Here is a 20660-nt window from a genome sequence, read left to right as displayed (position 1 = left end):
TCTCGATGTTGAGGTATTGACAATACACAATCACATTTATCGATATACAACAAGTAAGACTAGTAATTTGGTGTTGAATGCTAGTAGATCAGATTTTTTTAATTGAACTTTCCCAGTTTAAGGGGCACTAGCTGCCAAATTCATGTTCTTCATCGATTTTAATAAAATTCAAATAACGTGTATGTGTTGAATTGTTTATTAAAATGTTACGCACAATCTTGGCTGATATGCATAAAATCATTATATTTCATGACACTGCATGAAAAAGAAATTGACTTGATAATACCAGAACCAGAGACATATATATTGAATCTAATATCTCTGCCAGAACTAAAAAATAAACTACCGTAAGTCCACATAAGAGGGTATGGGTGTGAATTAACAGAATAGAGAACAAAGGACAAAGAAAAAAAGGAATAAAGAATAGTGAAAGAAAGAGAATAATGGAAAAAAGTGTAAGCTATTAAAAATATAACTAAAAAAAGAAGACAGAAAAAAAGACACCCCCCTCCGAGACGAGCCTTACATGCACTGTTATTTGACGCTGCCGAGTTATTTTGAGATTAAGACATGTATAAGTAGTCAGCCCGTAAAGCCTCTTGCACCAATTTGAGGATTACCAAAGGTTAATTTTACGGCTTAGAAATAAACATAATTGACAAGTTTCCTTCCCCTGCACTCTCGATCCCACGTGTAAATAGCACGTACGGAATTTCAAATAAGACATTGATACATTACAACACTTGCCGTCAGTATTTGAATATATTGATTAAGAAGGTATAGCAGATTAATGCACGCACACTATAATCCACCACTGGCCTAAATAGTTAGTCCGCAAACAACGAGGGTCATAAAAACCCAGCACTTTGAACACAGCTTCCCACTATCCAATCCATTTCTACCTTTCATTTATCAAAAATGTAATATGTTGATATTAAGGGTATATAAGAATTATTGGGCAATTCAAACCATTCCTATTGTAAGTGATAAAACAAAATTTATATCAGGGTGATTGAAATGAGGGGAAAAAAGGGGGGATCAGGAGTTCAGGGCCCCCTTTTTGGGAAAAAAAATGGTTGATTATATATGGAATGACTGAGGCATTGCAGGTGCAGGCCTTTCTTAGGCAGTCGGTGGGCCCCCACTTATGAAAAATTCTGGATCCACCACTGTGGTCTTCAGTTGTATTATCTTTTAAAAAAAAAATTACACTGTATAGTGTACATTCTAAAGTGTAAATCAAGGGAAAATAATGTAAACTATATGTGCATTGGGACCTTTTAAAAGGTATTTTGGGGGAAGGAAGAAGGGAGGGTGAGTCCAGGGGAGGTAATCCACACCCCCTTCAATTTGAGAATATGCTATTATCTTGTAAACGGTCCAGATCCCCACCCCTAAACCATATATATTCTTGAATGGGACTATAAAACAAATGAAAAGAAATAAAAAGGAGGTCTTTGGGGTTACCCCACCCTGTTCAATTTGAGAATGTGCTATTATCTTGTGAACGATCCAGATCCCCACCCCTAAACCATATATATTTTTGTCGGGGACAATAAAATTAATGAAATAAAATAAAAGGGAAGTCCACCCCCTCTAGTTTGAAAACTTGTAAACGGTCAAGATCCCCAACCCTAAACCATACATATATATTCTTGTATAGAACAATAAAACAAATCAAATGAAATATAGGAAGAGTCAATTGGGGTCACCCCCATCCCCACATGTTTGAGAAACTTTAAAATGGTTGAGATCCCCAGTGGTTAGGTTAAAAAAATTCCAGATCCCTGATCCCCATCCTCAAACCATATATATTCTAATATGACTATGAGACAATAAAATAAATCAAATGAATATAGGACCATCCCCTTTGTCTTGGGTTGGGAACCCCTGCTTTTTAAAATGGCGGGATCCGCCCGGCATACCATCTAGCTAGCTATAAAGGCTTTAAAAATATGAAATCAAACAAGGAAATTAACAGTCATGTTGGGAGTGTAGGCAACTGTTTTGAATTTAAAAAAAAGCCTTTTAATACATATATCATTATATAACAATGTTAAATTTTTTGTGCATTTATTTTTGCTTACCGTATTTTCAATAATGGACAAATTGCATGATTAAATATTGTAATTTAAGAAAAATCAGCATACATGTTATAAAATGCGAAGTGGAAACTGGGAATTTGACAAAGAGACAACAACCCAATCAAAGAGTAGACAACAGTTGAAGGTCACCTATGGGTCTTCAATGCAGTGAGAAAATTTCGGCACTGGTCTTCAGCTCATAAATATGTATCAGAAATGAAAATAAGATACAGCTTTCAGTTGTATTAATAAAAACCTCACAATAAGTTCTGAATATCAGAATATACAGTATTGCAAGATTCTCTCAAAATGTACACATAGAGCTGAAAAACTGTTAAATTAATCATGCTTATTTAACATTAAAGTCCATGGAGTCCATCTAAATATGCATACTCTCGTACAAAGGAATATAAGTATGCAGTAGACATCAAGTTTTCAAAAATAAGAGTATCTATGCCATTAATTTACGACAAGATCTTCAATCAAGTAATAATATCTGTTTGTTTAAATATTTCGATCGGAGGTTAGTATGACCTCCTTTTTGGTGATGATGTTTTCGTTTTAAAGTTGAGAAAATTGTTTGTACCAACAAAAATAAAAACAAAGTCAATCTAGAATTATGTTTTTATCATTTTTTATGTTTAGGTTGGCAGCAAGATGAAAAGGACAAGTATGCAGTTCAAAATTCAAAATGTGGATGAGCTGAGGTTCAAGGTCTTAACTTTGCAGATTTTCATATTTTGCATGAATGAATTCAAATGTTATATGATGGACGGCAGAGAAAGAAAAAAACAACTTTTCAATTATCCTGCTCCTGGATAAATGTAAAACATCTTGTTTTTAGGTAAGTTTTATGCTCTGTTTTGATAGTGTTAGTGCATTCATCTGTCCAGTCTTTCCTCTAAATTGTATCCTCTTTAAGATTTTGGTGAGTGTTCGCCATGAATTTCAGTAAGTAACTTGTGGATTTACATGTATATACTAAAAATTTAGTACTTATATTAATGAGATTTTAGCATGACATCCTGCCAAATGCTTGCTAATCATGTTTATGTTCCAAAACATACAAGTATTTGGACTGTACGCATACAGTCTGCCCAATTTTAAGAAGTTGGTCAAGTTTATTTGAAACAAATGTACAGTACAGATCAACATAACTGAAATCTTTAATAGATTAATACAAATAGATTAATTGCAGTTAAAATAAAAACACAGGTTTGGTCGAGCTGGTAACAGACAGTACAAGTATACTTAAATGGTCTGACTGTACACATATGGTGGGACTGTAAGTTCTGGACCGTAAACGTAAGATCCAAATACTGATATGGTCTGGAACATTTATACAAATGTACATGTCTTAAAATTAATATCAAACACATTGTTGTTTTTGGTAATAAGTTATTTGATAGAACTATAATGATTTGGGATATCAAAATCAAAAATATCCCATTTTTAGCTCACCTGGCCCGAAGGGCCAAGTGAGCTTTTCTCATCACTTGGCGTCCGTCGTCCGTCGTCGTCGTCCGTCGTCGTCGTCGTCCTGCGTCCGGCGTTAACTTTTACAAAAATCTTCTCCTCTGAAACTACTGGGCCAAATTTAACCAAACTTGGCCATAATCATCATTGGGGTATCTAGTTTAAAAATTGTGTCCGGTGACCCCGCCAACCAACCAAGATGGCCGCCATGGCTAAAAATAGAACATAGGGGTAAAATGCAGTTTTTGGCTTATAACTCAAAAACCAAAGCATTTAGAGCAAATCTGACATGGGGTAAAATTGTTTAACAGGTTAAGATCTATCTGCCCTGAAATTTTCAGATGAATCTGACATTCCGTTGTTAGGTTGCTGCCCCTGAATTGGTAATTTTAAGGAAATTTTGTTGTTTTTGGTTATTATCTTGAATATTATTTCAGACAGAGATAAACTGTAAACAGCAATAATGTTCAGCAAAGTAAGATCTACAAATAAGTCAACGTGACCAAAATGGTCAGTTGACCACTTTAGGAGTTATTGCCCTTTATAGTCAATTTTTAACCATTTTTCGTAAATCTTAGTAATCTTTTAGAAAAATCTTCTCCTCTGAAACTACGCGGCCAAATTAATTGAAACATGGCCACAATCATCATTGGGGTATCTAGTTTAAAAATTGTGTCCGATGACCCGGCCAACCAACCAAGATGCCCGCCACGTCTAAAAATAGAACATAGGGGTAAAATGCAGTTTTTGGCTTATAACCCAAAAACCAAAGCATTAAGAGTAAATCTGACACGAAGTAAAATTGTTGATCAGGTCAAGCTCTATCTGCCCTGGAATTTTCAGATGAATTGGATCATCGGTTGTTAGGTTGCTGCCCCTGAATTGGTAATTTTGAGGAAATTTTGCTGTTTTTTTTGTTTTTATCTTGAATATTATTATACTCAAAAACCAAAGCATTTAGAGCAAATCTGACATGGGGTAAAATTGTTAAACAGGTTAAGATCTATCTGCCCTGAAATTTTCAGATGAATCTGACATTCCGTTGTTAGGTTGCTGCCCCTGAATTGGTAATTTTAAGGAAATTTTGTTGTTTTTGGTTATAATCTTGAATATTATTTCAGACAGAGATAAACTGTAAACAGCAATAATGTTCAGCAAAGTAAGAGCTACAAATAAGTCAACGTGACCAAAATGGTCAGTTGACCACTTTAGGAGTTATTGCCCTTTATAGTCAATTTTTAACCATTTTTCGTAAATCTTAGTAATCTTTTAGAAAAATCTTCTCCTCTGAAACTACGCGGCCAAATTAATTGAAACTTGGCCACAATCATCATTGGGGTATCTAGTTTAAAAATTGTGTCCGATGACCCAGCCAAAAAACCAAGATGGCCGCCACGTCTAGAAATAGAACATAGGGGTAAAATGCAGTTTTTGGCTTATAACTCAAAAACCAAAGCATTAAGAGTAAATCTGACACGAAGTAAAATTGTTGATCAGGTCAAGCTCTATCTGCCCTTGAATTTTCAGATGAATTGGATCATCGGTTGTTAGGTTGCTGCCCCTAAATGGTAATTTTGAGGAAATTTTGCTGTTTTTTTTGTTTTTATCTTGAATATTATTATAGATAGGGATAAACTGTAAACAGCAATAATGTACAGCAAAGTAAGAACTAAAAATAAGTCAACATGACCAAAATAGTCAATTGACCCCCCTCAGGAGTTATTGCCCTTCAAAGTCAATTTTTAATAATTTTCACAAAATTTGTAGATTTTCACTAACATTTTCCACAGAAACTACTGTTATAGATAGAGATAATTGTAAGCAGCAAAAATGTTTAGTAAAGTAAGATCTACAAACACATCACCATCACCAAAACACAATTTTGTCATGAATCCATCTGTGTACAATGTTTAATATTAACATAGACCAAGGTGAGCGACACAGGCTCTTTAGAGCCTCTAGTTACTTTTAATAAAGAAGAAGATTTAATTGATGTATGTATAAATGTATATTAAAATGAGACAGCAAGCCAACGACACAAAAAATAAGGATGAAACATACATAATTTTTTTGTATCAATGCTATAATTTCCAATATGTTCAAAGAGTTCAAGGTATTTTTTCATTGAAATAAAACACAAATTGAAATCTGTCAGAACTTCAAAAGCTTAAAAAAATATTGTTTCTGTTGTCTGCATTTTGTATAATATATTGCAAATTCTTGTGAAAAATGGAATGTTATTATAGTTGTCTAAAGTTTTAACATTGATCTTTATACTGTAAATTCATAAATTATTGGGTGCATTTATTATTGCGATTCTGGCATTTTAGACTTAATGCGATTTTAAATTTTACGATTTTGAGAAAAATCCTGTTTAATGTATATAAAATATTTCATAATGCGAGTTTAAATTATTGCGTTTACAACTCCGTTGCATTTTTCGCAATAAAAAAAAACTCGCATTAATTCTGAATTTACAGTATATATATATCATGTATATTATGTATATAACTTGGGAAAATACCCAAATGTTATAAAGAATCACAAATTAATTGATTGTTATATGGTATTAGAATAGGAAGATGTGGTATATTGCTAATTCTAACATGACGTCCTTCAAACGCTTTGAGTACACACCCGTGGTAAAATATGAATATATTGCATTGGCTGTTCCGATCGTACTCCCACGAAATTTTTTTTTTTTTTATGAATGAAGTACCCGACGTCATAGAATGATGACGTTATAATTTAAGCATTTTACGGGAAAATACACGCTTTTGATACCAAAAATCATCACAACAAGTAAACGTTAACAAACGATGGTAAAATGTGGTATAAGCCCATTTTTTTTATATACATAGAAGACATATAAGTAAGTTATCATTAAAATTTATCCAAATTTATCTAAGTAAGTTTTGTGAATAGTTTGAGCATGTCACTTTTTCTGTTTTCTCCGTTCTTTTACGCCAATCTAAAAGTGCGTAAATTTATGGGAACGGCAAATAATGGCCTCCACCTAGAGCGCGTCGATCCAAAAAAATTGCCGTATTTGTCCTATTAGAATCGAAATAATTCATGGGGGGCTTGAATATATCTAGATTTTACCACGGGTTGTCCCTTTATGCCGATATTTTACCCCTCACTATCGCTCAGGGTAAAATATTTGTCATAAAGGGCCAACCCGTGGTAAAATAACGATATATTCAAGCCCCCAAGAATTATTTCTTAATTTGACAACCCTCCATCAGAGACCAAAGGATGTAGGCCGTTAGCAACTGATGACACTGGACAACCTTTCACAATCAGTAAAATCCATACTGCATAGCTATTTTTATTGAAAATCATATTATTGCTACATGTATGCAAACAATTTTGTATAATACATTACTTTAGATTTTATTGGTTCTTTTTCAGAAGGATTGAAATTCACCACCTAGAATAAATGGAGAAAACATAGAAACAAGACAAGAATAAATTCAAAGACAAAAGTTGGATCGGTTATTATTTTCGTCAATCAGTCAATGATTTGAAGTTCTTTTAAATACAAAAAAATATTGAAACCACAATAATGTCAAAGTTCTGTGCTGAATGGTCAAAAAGTGGACTATACCATCAAACAAAGCTGGATGATAAGAAACTATTAATGTTTTGTGTTGAGGGATATTATGAAAAAAAAAGATTAACTTAAATAGCTACTAGTATGTTAAGCCTAACAACAGAGGTTTTATTGATTTCAAATGGTAAATAATTGTGTTTCAAGAATTAGTATTCTGTAATTCATGAATAAACATATATTGATACTTACATTATCTGCTTTGTTGTTTAAAAGTTAAGTTTTGAACAGTTGAATCTATTCGAAAATGCACCTTTTTGTTCTATTCATGATTGTTCTACCCAGACCCATTATACATGTAGCTTGAATATTGATTACCAGTATGCATTATGTCCTGCATTAGTAAATTCTCTATTGTATCTGTCATGTGTGAATTCCCTATTATTATGTCTATCATGTGTGTCATACATATATCTACCATTTGACCTTGACCCTGCATAGTGATTTTGAGAACTATCATAATGGTTTTGTACATTCAAATTTCTGTAAGAATGCTTACTCTTTTCAATCTTAATATTCAAAGCTTTTCTGAGCCAGAATTTCATGTTTGTTACAAACAAACTGGTTCCCTGTTTGGACAAATGAAGTCCATCAGATATAAAAAATCTTCTAATTGCTTGATCTCTACTAGAAAAAACAGAATTTTCACAAATAAGTACTTCAGAACTCTTCAAAAATTTGTTTTGAATTAAAATATTACTCTGAATTATCTTTTGATTCAGGTCTGAATCCTTCACTGACAAAAAAGGAAGAGAGATAATTAATTTAGTAAAAGAACAATGATCTTTAAGCCTTTGACAAAATATTTCAAGTTTTTGAATGAAAACATCTGGAGTTTCAGCTCTAATATCATTTGTATATACATGAAAAAATATACAATCATAATCTGTGTCCAATTCATGTAATTTTTCTTCCATTTCTGACATAGAGTAACTTGTATATTTATGAACTGTACATCCTTGTAGAAAATTGTCTAATCTTATATATCGAACATGAGAATTGCCTAAAATGAGTGCTTTCTTTGTTTCGGGTACATAAGAACTTTCATATTGAAATTGAGAGTTTCCTGTTTGTCCTCTTTCATCTACATCTGCGATTGGCGAAAATCTGTTTGAAACTTCGATATTTGGAAAGCTTCCTTCAGAATGAGTAGATTTCCTTTTCACTGGATTGTTTGAACTATTTGCACTTGGATACTGTTTATCCGAATTGAGTGTTTTAGCTATGTTCTCAAGTGTTTTTGTTATTTCCATGTTGTGCGCGTGTTGTCAGATAATTTTATGCCTGTAGCTTCCAAGGCCTTCGTAGCAGTAATAGAGTTTTCATTAATTTTCTGCAAAGTTTCTGCAATGGGATCTATTTTATTTTGCAGAGTTTTTGATATATTTTCGTTTACATTCTTGTTGAGTTTTTCTGTAAAGTCTCTTATCTGGTTTATTGGTTTTGTTGACACTTTGTCATACCCCTCTTTCTTTATGCTCTTAATTTCATATTTTATTTCACTTGAGGCGGTGGAAATTGTGCCTTTAACTTCTTCAAATTTCTTGGAGATTTCACTCATATGCTCCTTGTGATTTCTCTCATTTTATAAATCTAATTTTAGTTGGATAATCATATCATCTTGATTCTTTTCAGGTGTTTTTGTAATAGCGTTCACCACACTGTTTTCTATTCTGTCTAGTATTTCAAGTGTTCTATCATTTTCTGTAATGTCTGAATGCCTGTTTATTTCTTTATCATCTCCCTAGCCCTGTATTTGTACGCATGAGCCTTTACATTTTTCTAAAAAAGATGGTGGGACAGTTGTACATGTTTCACAATTATACCGCCTTGAGGTACTAGTTAATAGATATATTTGATAAACTGGTAGGCGAGTACACTTGTAGTGAGTCCACAGTTGGCATTTACAGCATTGTATCATAAAAGCGTTTTGATTTTCATTGCACAACTGTGTCACGACTGTGCATGCTATTTTATTGATTTCGAGGGACTCACTTTGTGATTTTAATTCTTTAGGGACAGTATCCTCTGATTGTATAAATATATCTTGTGTGTGAATTGTGCTATCAGTGAGATTATCTTTCGCTATTTGGTCTTGGGGTGTAGTATTTTTAGTACTGCATGTATCACTATTATTTTCATCATTGTCCTCATTTTCATTGATAATTGAGACATCAATTGTGTCAACAGAGCATGGTGGGTTTTTACATTCGTGTTCATAATCTATGGGATATTTTGTTGTCTCTGTATCGTCAAAGACGGGGATAATATGACAATTCTGAAATGCATTACCGGCAATAAGGAATGCCACTGCTTGGTCTATCGTGTGAAATCCTTTGAAAACAGCGTGGGGAAATTTGTGCACATTGAGTTCACATTTGCTCCATAATGTGTAAATACCGGGTCTCACCCCTTTTGCCACACTATAAAAAAGTTTGTTGGACATTGCTTATACTTCATATAATATCATTAAGATGTGTTCTTCTTAGCCATTGGTAATTTTGTTTCTCAGTAAAAAAAAATATTCACCGCCATAACGGAAGCGGAAGTCTGATTTACAAGACCGGTCGGTCAGACAAACATCGTCATCGTCCGTAATTTTTACAAAAATCTTTTCTCCTGAAACACCTGGGTTAAATTAAGCCAACCTTGACTTAAATTATCATTATGGTAATTTGTTTAAAAAATATATTCGATGAGCCCGCCCATCAATCAAGATGACCGTCATGTCTAAAAATAAAACATATGGGTAAAATGTAGATTGTGGCTTATATTCCTAATACCAAAGTATTTAGTGGAAATCTGACTAGATAAACATGTTAATAAGGTCTATCTGCCCTCCACATTTTTGACAAATAAAATAACCCGTTGTTAGGTTGCTGCCCCTGTTTTTTGTGGTATTTAAGGAAAATTTGCAGTTTTCGGTTATTATATTAGATAGAAAAACTATAAACAGCAAAAAAGTTCAGCAAAGTAACGTTTACAAATAAGTCAACAAAACTAAAATTGTCAATTGAAAATTTGTATTTTCATGCCGCTCATACCGCGACCTCACCACGATCTAAATTTATTTAGATCATGGTGAGCGTGGCGCAATTGTGGTGTAGTGTGACGGGGTTATATAAGCAATAAGTTGTAAATCAATGCAATACTACTAAAATGTAAAACATACAATTAAATTAACAGAAATGAATTGCTTTCAAAATTTCCTACAACATTTAATTGGCTACTCTTTTGATAAAGAGAAATTGAATCAATTATAATTTGGCTTAATGTCAGATTGCTACCAGTATTTAAAAAGTTATAGGAATGAGGAATGGAACTGCCTGCTTATATATGTTTTTCTTTTTAGGTTATTGGCTCTGGATTGGTTTAACTGATGTTCATGAAGGTGATTTCAGATGGACATACGATCAATCAAAACCGTCTTATACACATTTTTATAGTGGCCTTCCAAAATCTGCCTCTTCAGATGGATATAAACGTAACTGTGTTATGTTTCATCCTACAGATAGTCAGTGGCAGGATCAAAGCTGTGATTATAAGACAGATTATGTTTGTGAAAGTAACTTTTGTAAGTAGCGTTACTGTCTTATATAATGGAGAAAAGAAGTGTTTAAAATCTTTTATAAAGTCCAACAAATAATACACTTATCTTATTAGAATAAATGAGACAATGGTGAAACTTCAAAATGTAAATTTGTAAATTGAATAGAGGAGATAAACTTTTATGATTTAAATTAATCAAAACGAAACTAAAATCGATGAATGAAAAAAGAAAAGCTATAATAATAATATCTAAGAATGAGTGTGGATTTAGCAAAAACGTGATAGCAAAAATGTCAACGTGATCATTATAACTTAAGTTGTTTGATGTCAACAGATACAAAACATAGATTTTTGGGAAACAAATGTTCTTAAATCAAAGAACTATATACATATACATGTATAAAAAAAAACATCCCTTTGATGTTCACAACACTAATTAGCTATTTTTTTTTATTTCATACTATTTAGGGCTCAAACGTTTTGGCTTTACTGCAACTACTCATATATACATTTGTAAGTTCATTTTGAACGCTCTTTTCTAATACGTTACCATTAGCCATATCTTAAGCCAAAAGTGATATTTTGCTTCTAGATGTCTCATACCGGGATTCTTGTGTCGGTATATATATGTTGTACCTCCTATTTTTAATTAAACAGTCGCTACAGTTTCCAACATATTTTTATTTCAGGCTTCTAGAAAAATATTACCAACAAAAGGAGACAGCCATGCGACCGTGCTAAACTGACAACTTTAAAGTCATTTGATTAAAATTCCATTGCAATTTATACGATTTACTTAATATCTCACCTACTGTATACTTCCCAGTATAAATAATTGACGGACAAAACAAGAGAAAAATAACACGAAAGCTAAATTATGTACATATTTAGTAGTAGATTAGAAAATTTGATATGATTGCCAATGGAACAACTTTGCCACCCGAGACCCACGGAAGAGAATGTAACAACCATAGGATAATGTACATCCTTCAACAATGAACATACCTCATCAGCTAGAAAATGTTTACTAATCAGATCGGCACTATACTCGTACAAAACCTGAGAAAATCCTACGGTACAATGATTAATGCATTCTCAGTTAATCAACGCTAATTAAAAACATTTTCCATTTAGTACATAAAAATATTTTCCTAGACAAAACATCAAACAGTGCACATGCAATTGATTTGGTGAAACGACGTCATCAACGGTCTTATATTATCCTGACCTTGTACAATGACAAATAGTCAATATTAAAATATCTTGGTCACTTTCGTTTTTCGATTTTTGTTTGTAAAATCAAAAACGAAAAACGAAAACATTTTTATTTTTTGTTTTTTGATTTTGTCATTTCAAAACGAATGGACGAAAAAATACACGGACCGATTTTACTACGATGTTTGATTATTCAATTTCCAGAATAAGTTTGTTTGATGGATTGACAAGTTTACATACTAGATCCTATCTAACTTATTGGGACCTACATGTATACCCATTACATATATGATACACCATTTACGAAATATTAATTTCAACAATTTAAGTAAACCAAACCTCTGAAATATAAAATGTCACTACAATACGGGCATACATGTAGCAAAGGGACTGACATGTTCACACCGTAAAAAAAGGGACAAAAAGACAATGTCTACATGAATTAGGTCAAATAATCTTCAGTCATTTCACAAGCTCTTCTTTGTTCGTCTTTCAAACAAGAAACAAAATACATCCCAGTAGCATCGCAGAACAGAGCCACTTTGTCTTTCGAAAGCTGTAGAGCTCAACATGTTGTATGGAAAAGCACTAGCTCAACAGGAATAAGTCCAGTCTTTTATAAGGCTTCGCTCACTGCAATTTATAACATGTGACCTCCATTACCCACTTGTCCCAGTTATTCAAAGCAGTAATATCTAAATGGGCTCTCAGGTCTTACTTTGTCTAATTCTTATGAATATAATACCCTGCCATGTTTGGTCTGTTCTTTTGTTTGATGTGGGTTTTTTTCTGATTTGTATCGATCTGATTAGTTAAGTATATTTATTTGTTTGTTCTTATGTTGTTAAACCACTGCCCCAAGTTGGAGCATTTCAAACATTTTTAACTAATCCACATGCTGTATGTGCCTGTCCAAAGTCAGAAGCCTTATAAAAAACTATAAAAGAAACCATGATTAAAATAATATACACCAAATGCGTGCTTTGTCTTCAAAAGATTTATTGGGGACACTCGAACCAAGAACGTATAAAAAAACAAAATAAAGTACAAATTATATATTACACAAATCATACATTATCGCGGATATGATCGGATTTTATATATTTAACCACTTTTAGCCACTTAAAAAAAAAGAAAAGAGAAAACAATAATAATTTTTTATTGAAACAAATAATGATTATAACTAAAATGTTATCGAATGTCCATAAAACACCTGTCAGTAAAAGATATAGATATGTGTACTGTTCGCGATCAACATCCTTAATATGCCTTAAAGAGTCGGTACTCAAACATAATTAGTAAGACAATAATTTCTATGTAGCAGTAGTGGTCATATATAACAGCATGTGTACTTTCATTTGTGCCGTCATTTGAACTTCGGGTACTTTATTTAACATGCACGTTTTACATCTGTTTATATCTTTATAGATATCTTTCAAATGGACAAATAACTACTTTTGTTTGTGATATTAGTAGAATTTTAATCCTTTAGGTCACTTTTCTCTGATAAGAGTATAATAAACGACCCAACGTTGACTAAAGTACAGTCAATATTCACGGTGCTTTTTTTTTTATGAATAACCTATTATCAAAGAGTCATCGATATTTGTTATTTAAAAGTTATATCGTATCCAGGATGCAAGCACCTTACTTCAAAAAGAGATTAATGCATAAGTTAAAAGGGAATAATACCGAAGTGACAAGTATGTAGAAAGATTGAACTAGTTTCAGATGAATAACCTGCAACGTCTGGTCTCGGTTTTTGCTAAACTTTTTTTCTGCGATGTATCGATCTGATAAGTTGGACCCTTTTCAACTGATTTTATAGTTTATTCTTATGCTGTACTGTTACACCACAGTCTGAAATTAAGGGAAGGTTTGGTGCCAACAAAATAATGTATGTCACATTATGTATGTATATGTCCCAAACCAGGAGCCCTTATTCAGGGGTTGTTGTTTGTTGCTGTTTGGATCATCAAAATATATAGTGAAAACCTACCTGAGACCGCTTAAATGAGGGTGAGACCCCCTGGTCTTTCAATGTCCATGAAAATCGATCAAATTATAGACAGTGTATTCACATTAAATGTGTACCCTTTTTTTTTTTTATATATTTCAACGTATTTGTTCTGTTTGTTTTGTTCTCACATCGTTGTCAATATAATGGAATCTTATGCCACTGTCTTAAACACTATGGCTTTTTCTACCTGAGGAAAAGATAACCTTAGCTGTATTTAACAAAACATTTGGTCCTCAATGCTCTCTAACTTCGTACTTTATTTGGCGTTTTTATTATTTTTTATTCGAGCGTCACTAATGAGTCTTTGTAGACGATACGCTTCTGGCGTATCTAAACAATTTCTATCCTGGTATCTATGATGAGTTTATTTACAACCACTGAGTCGATGCCACTGCAGGTGAAGATTTATTTCCCCGAGGGTATTATTACAAGCCCAGTACTAAGCATTTCTGTGTTGACATGAGTTATAATTGATATGTTTTATAAATTACATGTTAACAAAATTTAGAGTTTTTGAAATACTGATTTAAAAAAGAAGATGTGGTATGATCGCAAATGAGACAACTATCCACAAAAGATAAAAATGACACAGACAAAAAACTATAGGTCACCGTACGACCTTCAACAATGAGCAAAGCCCATACCGCATAGTCAGCTATAAAAGGCCCCGATAAGACAATGTAAAACAATTCAAATGAGAAAACTAACGGCCTTATTTATGTAAAAAAAATGAACGAAAAACAAATATGTAACACATAAACAAACAACAACCACTGAATTACATGCTCCTGACTTGGGACACGCACATACATAAATAATGTTGCGGGGTTAAACAAGTTAGCGGGATCTCAATCCTTCCCTAACCTGGGACAGTGGTATAACAGTACAGCATAAGAACGAACTATAAAAATCAGTGGAAAAAGGCTTAACTCATCAGATGAACAAAAATACAAGTGGACGTGGCCGGGTACCTATACATCCCGACACAAAAAGACACAATGAACAGATCTGAGAGTACTCGCAGTTATGTGACAGATAGTTCAAATCCCCTAACAACTAATAAAAATATCATGCATCTAAGACTAAACTATCAATCCATACACATCCAACATCCAATGGATTTAGTGTTTAAAGACGTCATAGCCAGAGAAAACATTACCTTGTGCAATGTCAAGTTACAGGTATCGGCAGATTGTAGTACCCTGAATATGTATATGTATATAACATACAAGTAATATTTAGTTAGCTTTTAATATACTGATAATGATTGCCAATGAGACAACTCTCCACGAGATATCAGTTGACACAGAACTTAACAACTATAGGTCACCGTACAACGTTAAACACTAAACAAATCCCACGCCGCATAGTCAGCTATAAAAGGCTGTGAAATGAAAAATGTAAAACATTTCAAACGAAACACTACTGGCCTAATTTTTTTACAAAACATAAACGAAAACCAAATAAGTTACAAATCAACAGACGATCGACAACCACTGATTTATAGGCTCATGACTTGGGAAAGACACAAAAATACATGTAATGTGGCGGGGATGCTCAGGTTAGCGGGTCCTAACCCTCCCTCTAACACAGGACAGTGGTGTATCAGTACCACATATGAACGAACAATAAAAATCAGCTGAAAAAGGCTTGACTCATCAGATGGACAAAAATACATGTTAGCGGGGTCCTAACTCTCTTTTTAACCCGGGACAGTGGTGTATCAGTATCCCATAAGAATGATCTATACCAATCAGTAGAAAAGGCTAAACTCATCAAATATAAATAGAAATACTACACAGCATGGAGGTTGAACATAGCGTTTATTTCATCGGTATTAATATGTTTAATCATTGATAAAGACGAGTTGAGACGAATTAGTTTACTAGTTTAGATAACTTATAAAATATATCAAAAAAAATTCTAAAAAGATTCTTAATCAACATAAAGTCAGGACAAGTAATAATCATATAGCTTCCGGTCATATCGCATGTGTAAGTTGAACATTTTGAAAAAACTATTTTAAGTCGAACTCAGTTGAACAGAATAATAACACCGATACCAATAGTATATATATGTATCATATAGCTTCCGTTCATATTGCATGTATAAGTTGAACAGTTTTCTGTAAATAATAAAGTCGACTATCAAATTATAGACCTTCTCGCTTACTTCAGTGCACAACGTTAACCCACAGGAATCAGAAGTTTTCTGTAAATAATAAAGTCGACTATCAAACTATAGACCTTCTCGCTTACTTCAGTGCACAACGTTAACCCACAGGAATCGGAAGTTTTCTGTAAATAATAAAGTCGACTATCAAATAAACGTATTTACACTTTTGGTATTTAGCTGTATCTTGCCTCCAAATGACCTTACATCACCTCCAAATAACCTTTTGACGTCAAGCAACAATCACTTTTTAGTTGTGACGTCATATGTTTTGAATTATGAAGTCAAAGTTTACGGGAACCTGTGTGATGTTATGTAATGGCGGACAAATTTGTAAATACGTCTATTATAGACCTTCTCGCTTCTCTACGCTCTGAAAAAAACTATTTGAGTACACTGCATTCACAGTAACAAAATAAAAAGGTGGGCGATGTGGGTACACTTGCACTGCTAGCCTAGGGTAACTGTCTTGACAGTAACAACATAAAAAGGGGTGGGCAATGTGGGTACACTGACACTGGGCGATTTTGGGTATCCCGGCATAAGGGTTGCACTTATAACCAACACACGCTACCGTTTGAGCTGAATGGAAAATCCTAAAGGATAACAAATCTATACTAAATTTATCTGAAATAAAGCATCCGTTAACTAACAGACCTGTTAACGACTATGTCCATTCCGTAATCGTTATGCTAACAGGTGCACTATTAAGAAACCTGTTGGTATGCAAATTAATCACCCACAGGAATCGGAAGTTCTATCAATCATAGCATAGCAATGAGAAACAGTTCAAAAAGAACTGGGACCTTATTCACAAAGCCATTCCGTAAACGTTATGCCAACAGGTGCACTATTAACAAACCCATTGGTATGCAAATTTCATTTTATTAATGCTTCAGATATTTTCATTGGTTTAAATTTCAGAGAGATATTAACGGGTCCTTAAGCAAACAGATGCTTTGTGAATAAGCTCCCTGTTCAACTTAGATCATTTATATAATTGGTATGCAGGTGTACATTTCAATAGATTAACATAAAAAAAATCAGTGCACTCCCTCAGTCATCATGGTCATGCTCCAGTGACTTTGAAAATATTACTAAATTTTCTAATTAAATGTACATGATGTAGGTCATTTAGGTGATTTTCAGAAGAACTTGCTTCAGCCACTTAGAAAATATTACACACACAGTTTTCTAATTAAATGTGCGTAATTTTTACAAGAACTGTTCATACATTTGTACATGGCCATAAACATTTGATATGGATGTATATCTATAAATCCCTAATCCCCTCTGCAACACCCCTCAGTCACACTTCATGGACTAAAAATCTTGCAGATTGCTGATTTCTTAGTAGAGAATTCATTTTGTTGTAAATACATTTATCTCAACTATGCATGTGTACTATACATAATATCACATGCGAGCATATCTATCTTCACATCCTGTTTAAATATTCATTCAGTACCTCCACATGCATGTCTGTGTTTACAGCCAGTTCTCCAAAATATTTTTTTATCTTCAATCTGATAATTTTTTTACATAAATAAGGCCGTTATTTTTCTTTTTTTAATTGTTTTACATTGTCTTATCAGGCCCTTTTATAGCTGACTATGGGGCATGGGCTTTGCTCATTGTTGAAGGCAGCACGGCTACCTATAGTTGTTTATGTCTGTGTCATTTTGCTCTTTTGTGGATAGTTGTCTCATTAGCAATCATACCACATCTTCTTTTCATATAACATGTATATGCATCTAGCAAAATCTAACTACAAGTTGCAAAAATGTTATGTTTCCTATATTTCAGTTGCATCAACACTGTTTATGCTGTTATTCATGTCATTTATGAAAACATTTCAATACCAGAATTTTATTTTATTATACAGATTTATTAGATCTGACATGGCAACTCACCATGATGATTTCCTGGACACACCAGAATATTCAATAGGTATCATTTATTTCTTTAAAATCATCATGATCTTGAAAAAGTTACAAATTAACAACAGCAAACTTTGTCAATGTTGTCATTAAAATAGCACACACAATTTCTTGCTACAACTTTTCTCACAAATGGGAATAACTTGCTTTTCCAGAGTTCACAAACATGTCAAAATTTGCTCAAGTTTGTGCATACAGCAGTTTGATAACACATATAACATAGGCAATGATATTTGGGTTGGTGCATGTAAATTAAAGTCTACATAACGATACATTTGATTTCTAAACATCTCTGATTGCACAAGCTTTACCAGAAACAAGGATAATTACTACAAATGTATGAAAATTATTTACTCCCACTGCTTACATTTATAAACTTTGTAACAGGTGAGCAAAGTACTCATTGTTTCTATCTTAACATGTGACATCAACATGATAGTTCATGCAACCTTCATTCATTAACAAACAATGTTCCTGTAGGTTTAATATTATGCTAATTATAAACTGTCAATGACTGTTATAACCTGAATTAAAATAACATAAATATATAAATATCATCAATGCAACCAAGTGAAAACAATGTTCAAACCTCTGATTACGTTGGATAAAAACCACAATTTTTATACGAGTGCATGCTAAACAAATTTCTTGATAGAGGGGTCTAAATACAGCACAAACAACATTTTCCAAAAGATCAAAAAAGTGAAAATTTATATTTTAACAAAACGCATTTGATCAGCAGGTCGAACAACTGATGTTCTTAAACCCTGCTGACTGTCATCGATGACACTAGGTGTTACAACATGGATCTTATTATTACTTAATTACCAAACAGAAAACAATAAACCTGCAGAAAAGATGGTATACCGCAAACATGAGGTGCAAAAATTTGTACACCATATCCGAATTTCTACAGTTAATGTCTCTTCAGTGATGTTCGGAATATAAATGGTATATAATTTGAAGGCCATATAATTTACCTCAATTTAGGATAGACTCTTGAATATATATATATCAACAATGTAATTATTTACATCAAATTTTTTATTTCTTTTCAATTTTATAGATAATCAACACCATACTGATATCCATCTGCCATTACATTGCCAGCTCCAAAAAATACTTTTGTTAATGAACAAATTTAAGCACAACACAACCAAAAGTGCAATTGCAATAGATGCGTGGGTGACAACAAACAAAACTGCAGAGCTAAGAGAGGAAAGCATAGAAATTCAGCGCATTATCAGATCAGATCTGAATAAGATTATAGATTTAACCAGCAACTGCAAAGCAGAAGCCTCTAAACTGATTTCCACATTGCATGAATGCAAAGGTAAAAATGACAAGTTAACTGAAGAACTTAAGTTAAAAACAGAGCAATGTGATGCACTTAAATTACAAGTAGATGAGCTCAATTTTTCAGACTTAGAGATAAGAATGGATGAAACTGATAAGGAAAAAGAGAAAGCCTGAGATAAATGAACAACACGATTAAAATGAATTAATATGATATTCATATATGACATTATGATTTTCATATTGTTATTGACTCTTCTCTGATACTTTGACATTTTAGTGTGTGTGAGTGTTTAAAAAAAATATACTTAAATTAAGAAAGGTATTCTTTATATGTTTATAATACAATTCTGTTTTTGTTTTGTTTATTTTTGTGTGTTTCAAAATAACACAATACCTAAATGAAGAAAGGTATATACTATTTATACTTTTTAAAATGATGAATAAACAGTTTTTGCAATTTACTTTTAGTCAACTGTTAGTGTTTCACTTTAAGAAAAAATATAAAATGACAGATTTTGTAAACATTTTACAAAAGTCATAAAGATATCTACATAACAATTGGGTCATCTTGACCTACATTTCATCCTTGAGTCATTTTGCTTTAGTTTTAGGTTCAGATCAATATCTACAATACTATACATCATATATCAATAAAACGTCATCAGTAAGGGCATCTTACAGAGTAATGACTGAGTATACAATAGTTATCAAAAGTACCAGGATTATAATTTTATACGCCAGACGCACGTTTCGTCTACATAAGACTCATCAGACAAACAACAAATAGGTCACCTCAACTCAAATTTCAAACTTTATGTAACTTTAGTCCAGTTTTTCAGTTAAGGTTTAAGCTACAACTATACTTCATACATGTATATCAATAAAACTTTATCAATATACCTAATTGATAAATTTCATCGATTAATGCAGGTCCAATCATAAATTTGGCAACCTTCATTTACATTTTATGCTTGAATGATTTTGGCTTAGGTCTATATCTCGGATACTATCCACATGTCAAACATATTCCATAATTGAATACATCTCAAAGAGTAATACAGTCCTAATGAACAACTGGATCACCTTGACCTTCATTTACTCTTCTACGAGTCAATGTCATTTTATGGTTATTTAATACCAAGGATGCTGTACATCATATACCAATACTACCTCATCTTGGAAAGTAATGAACACTCACACAACAATTGTTCAACTTTTATTTTTTCCATGTTTCACCAGTTTTGGTAAAGTTTAAGTTTAGGTTCTCATTACTGATCAGTATTATATAGCAA

General features: G+C 32.9%; 2 protein-coding genes and 1 long non-coding RNA gene across 3 annotated transcripts in view; all 3 read left to right on the top strand.

Moving 5' to 3' along the window:
• LOC134722762 (uncharacterized) overlaps positions 1-20660 on the top strand; it is a 127645-nt gene that overhangs the window by 59802 nt on the left and 47183 nt on the right. The gene's annotated exons all lie outside the window — the stretch shown is intronic.
• LOC134723479 (uncharacterized) lies at positions 605-7045 on the top strand. The gene is made up of 3 exons (XR_010108085.1): positions 605-777; positions 2730-2928; positions 6975-7045. It is a non-coding gene; the product is annotated as an uncharacterized LOC134723479 (long non-coding RNA).
• Positions 15925-19649, top strand: LOC134723478 (uncharacterized). The gene is made up of 3 exons (XM_063587079.1): positions 15925-15951; positions 18015-18079; positions 19136-19649. Exons 2-3 carry the CDS (start codon positions 18031-18033, stop codon positions 19540-19542), a joined length of 456 nt encoding a protein of 151 aa, XP_063443149.1. The 5' UTR covers positions 15925-15951; positions 18015-18030; the 3' UTR covers positions 19543-19649.

Source organism: Mytilus trossulus, chromosome 6, assembly GCF_036588685.1.
Source record: "Mytilus trossulus isolate FHL-02 chromosome 6, PNRI_Mtr1.1.1.hap1, whole genome shotgun sequence".
Lineage (NCBI taxonomy): Eukaryota > Metazoa > Mollusca > Bivalvia > Mytilida > Mytilidae > Mytilus > Mytilus trossulus.
This window is presented reverse-complemented; position numbering and strand designations above follow the sequence as displayed.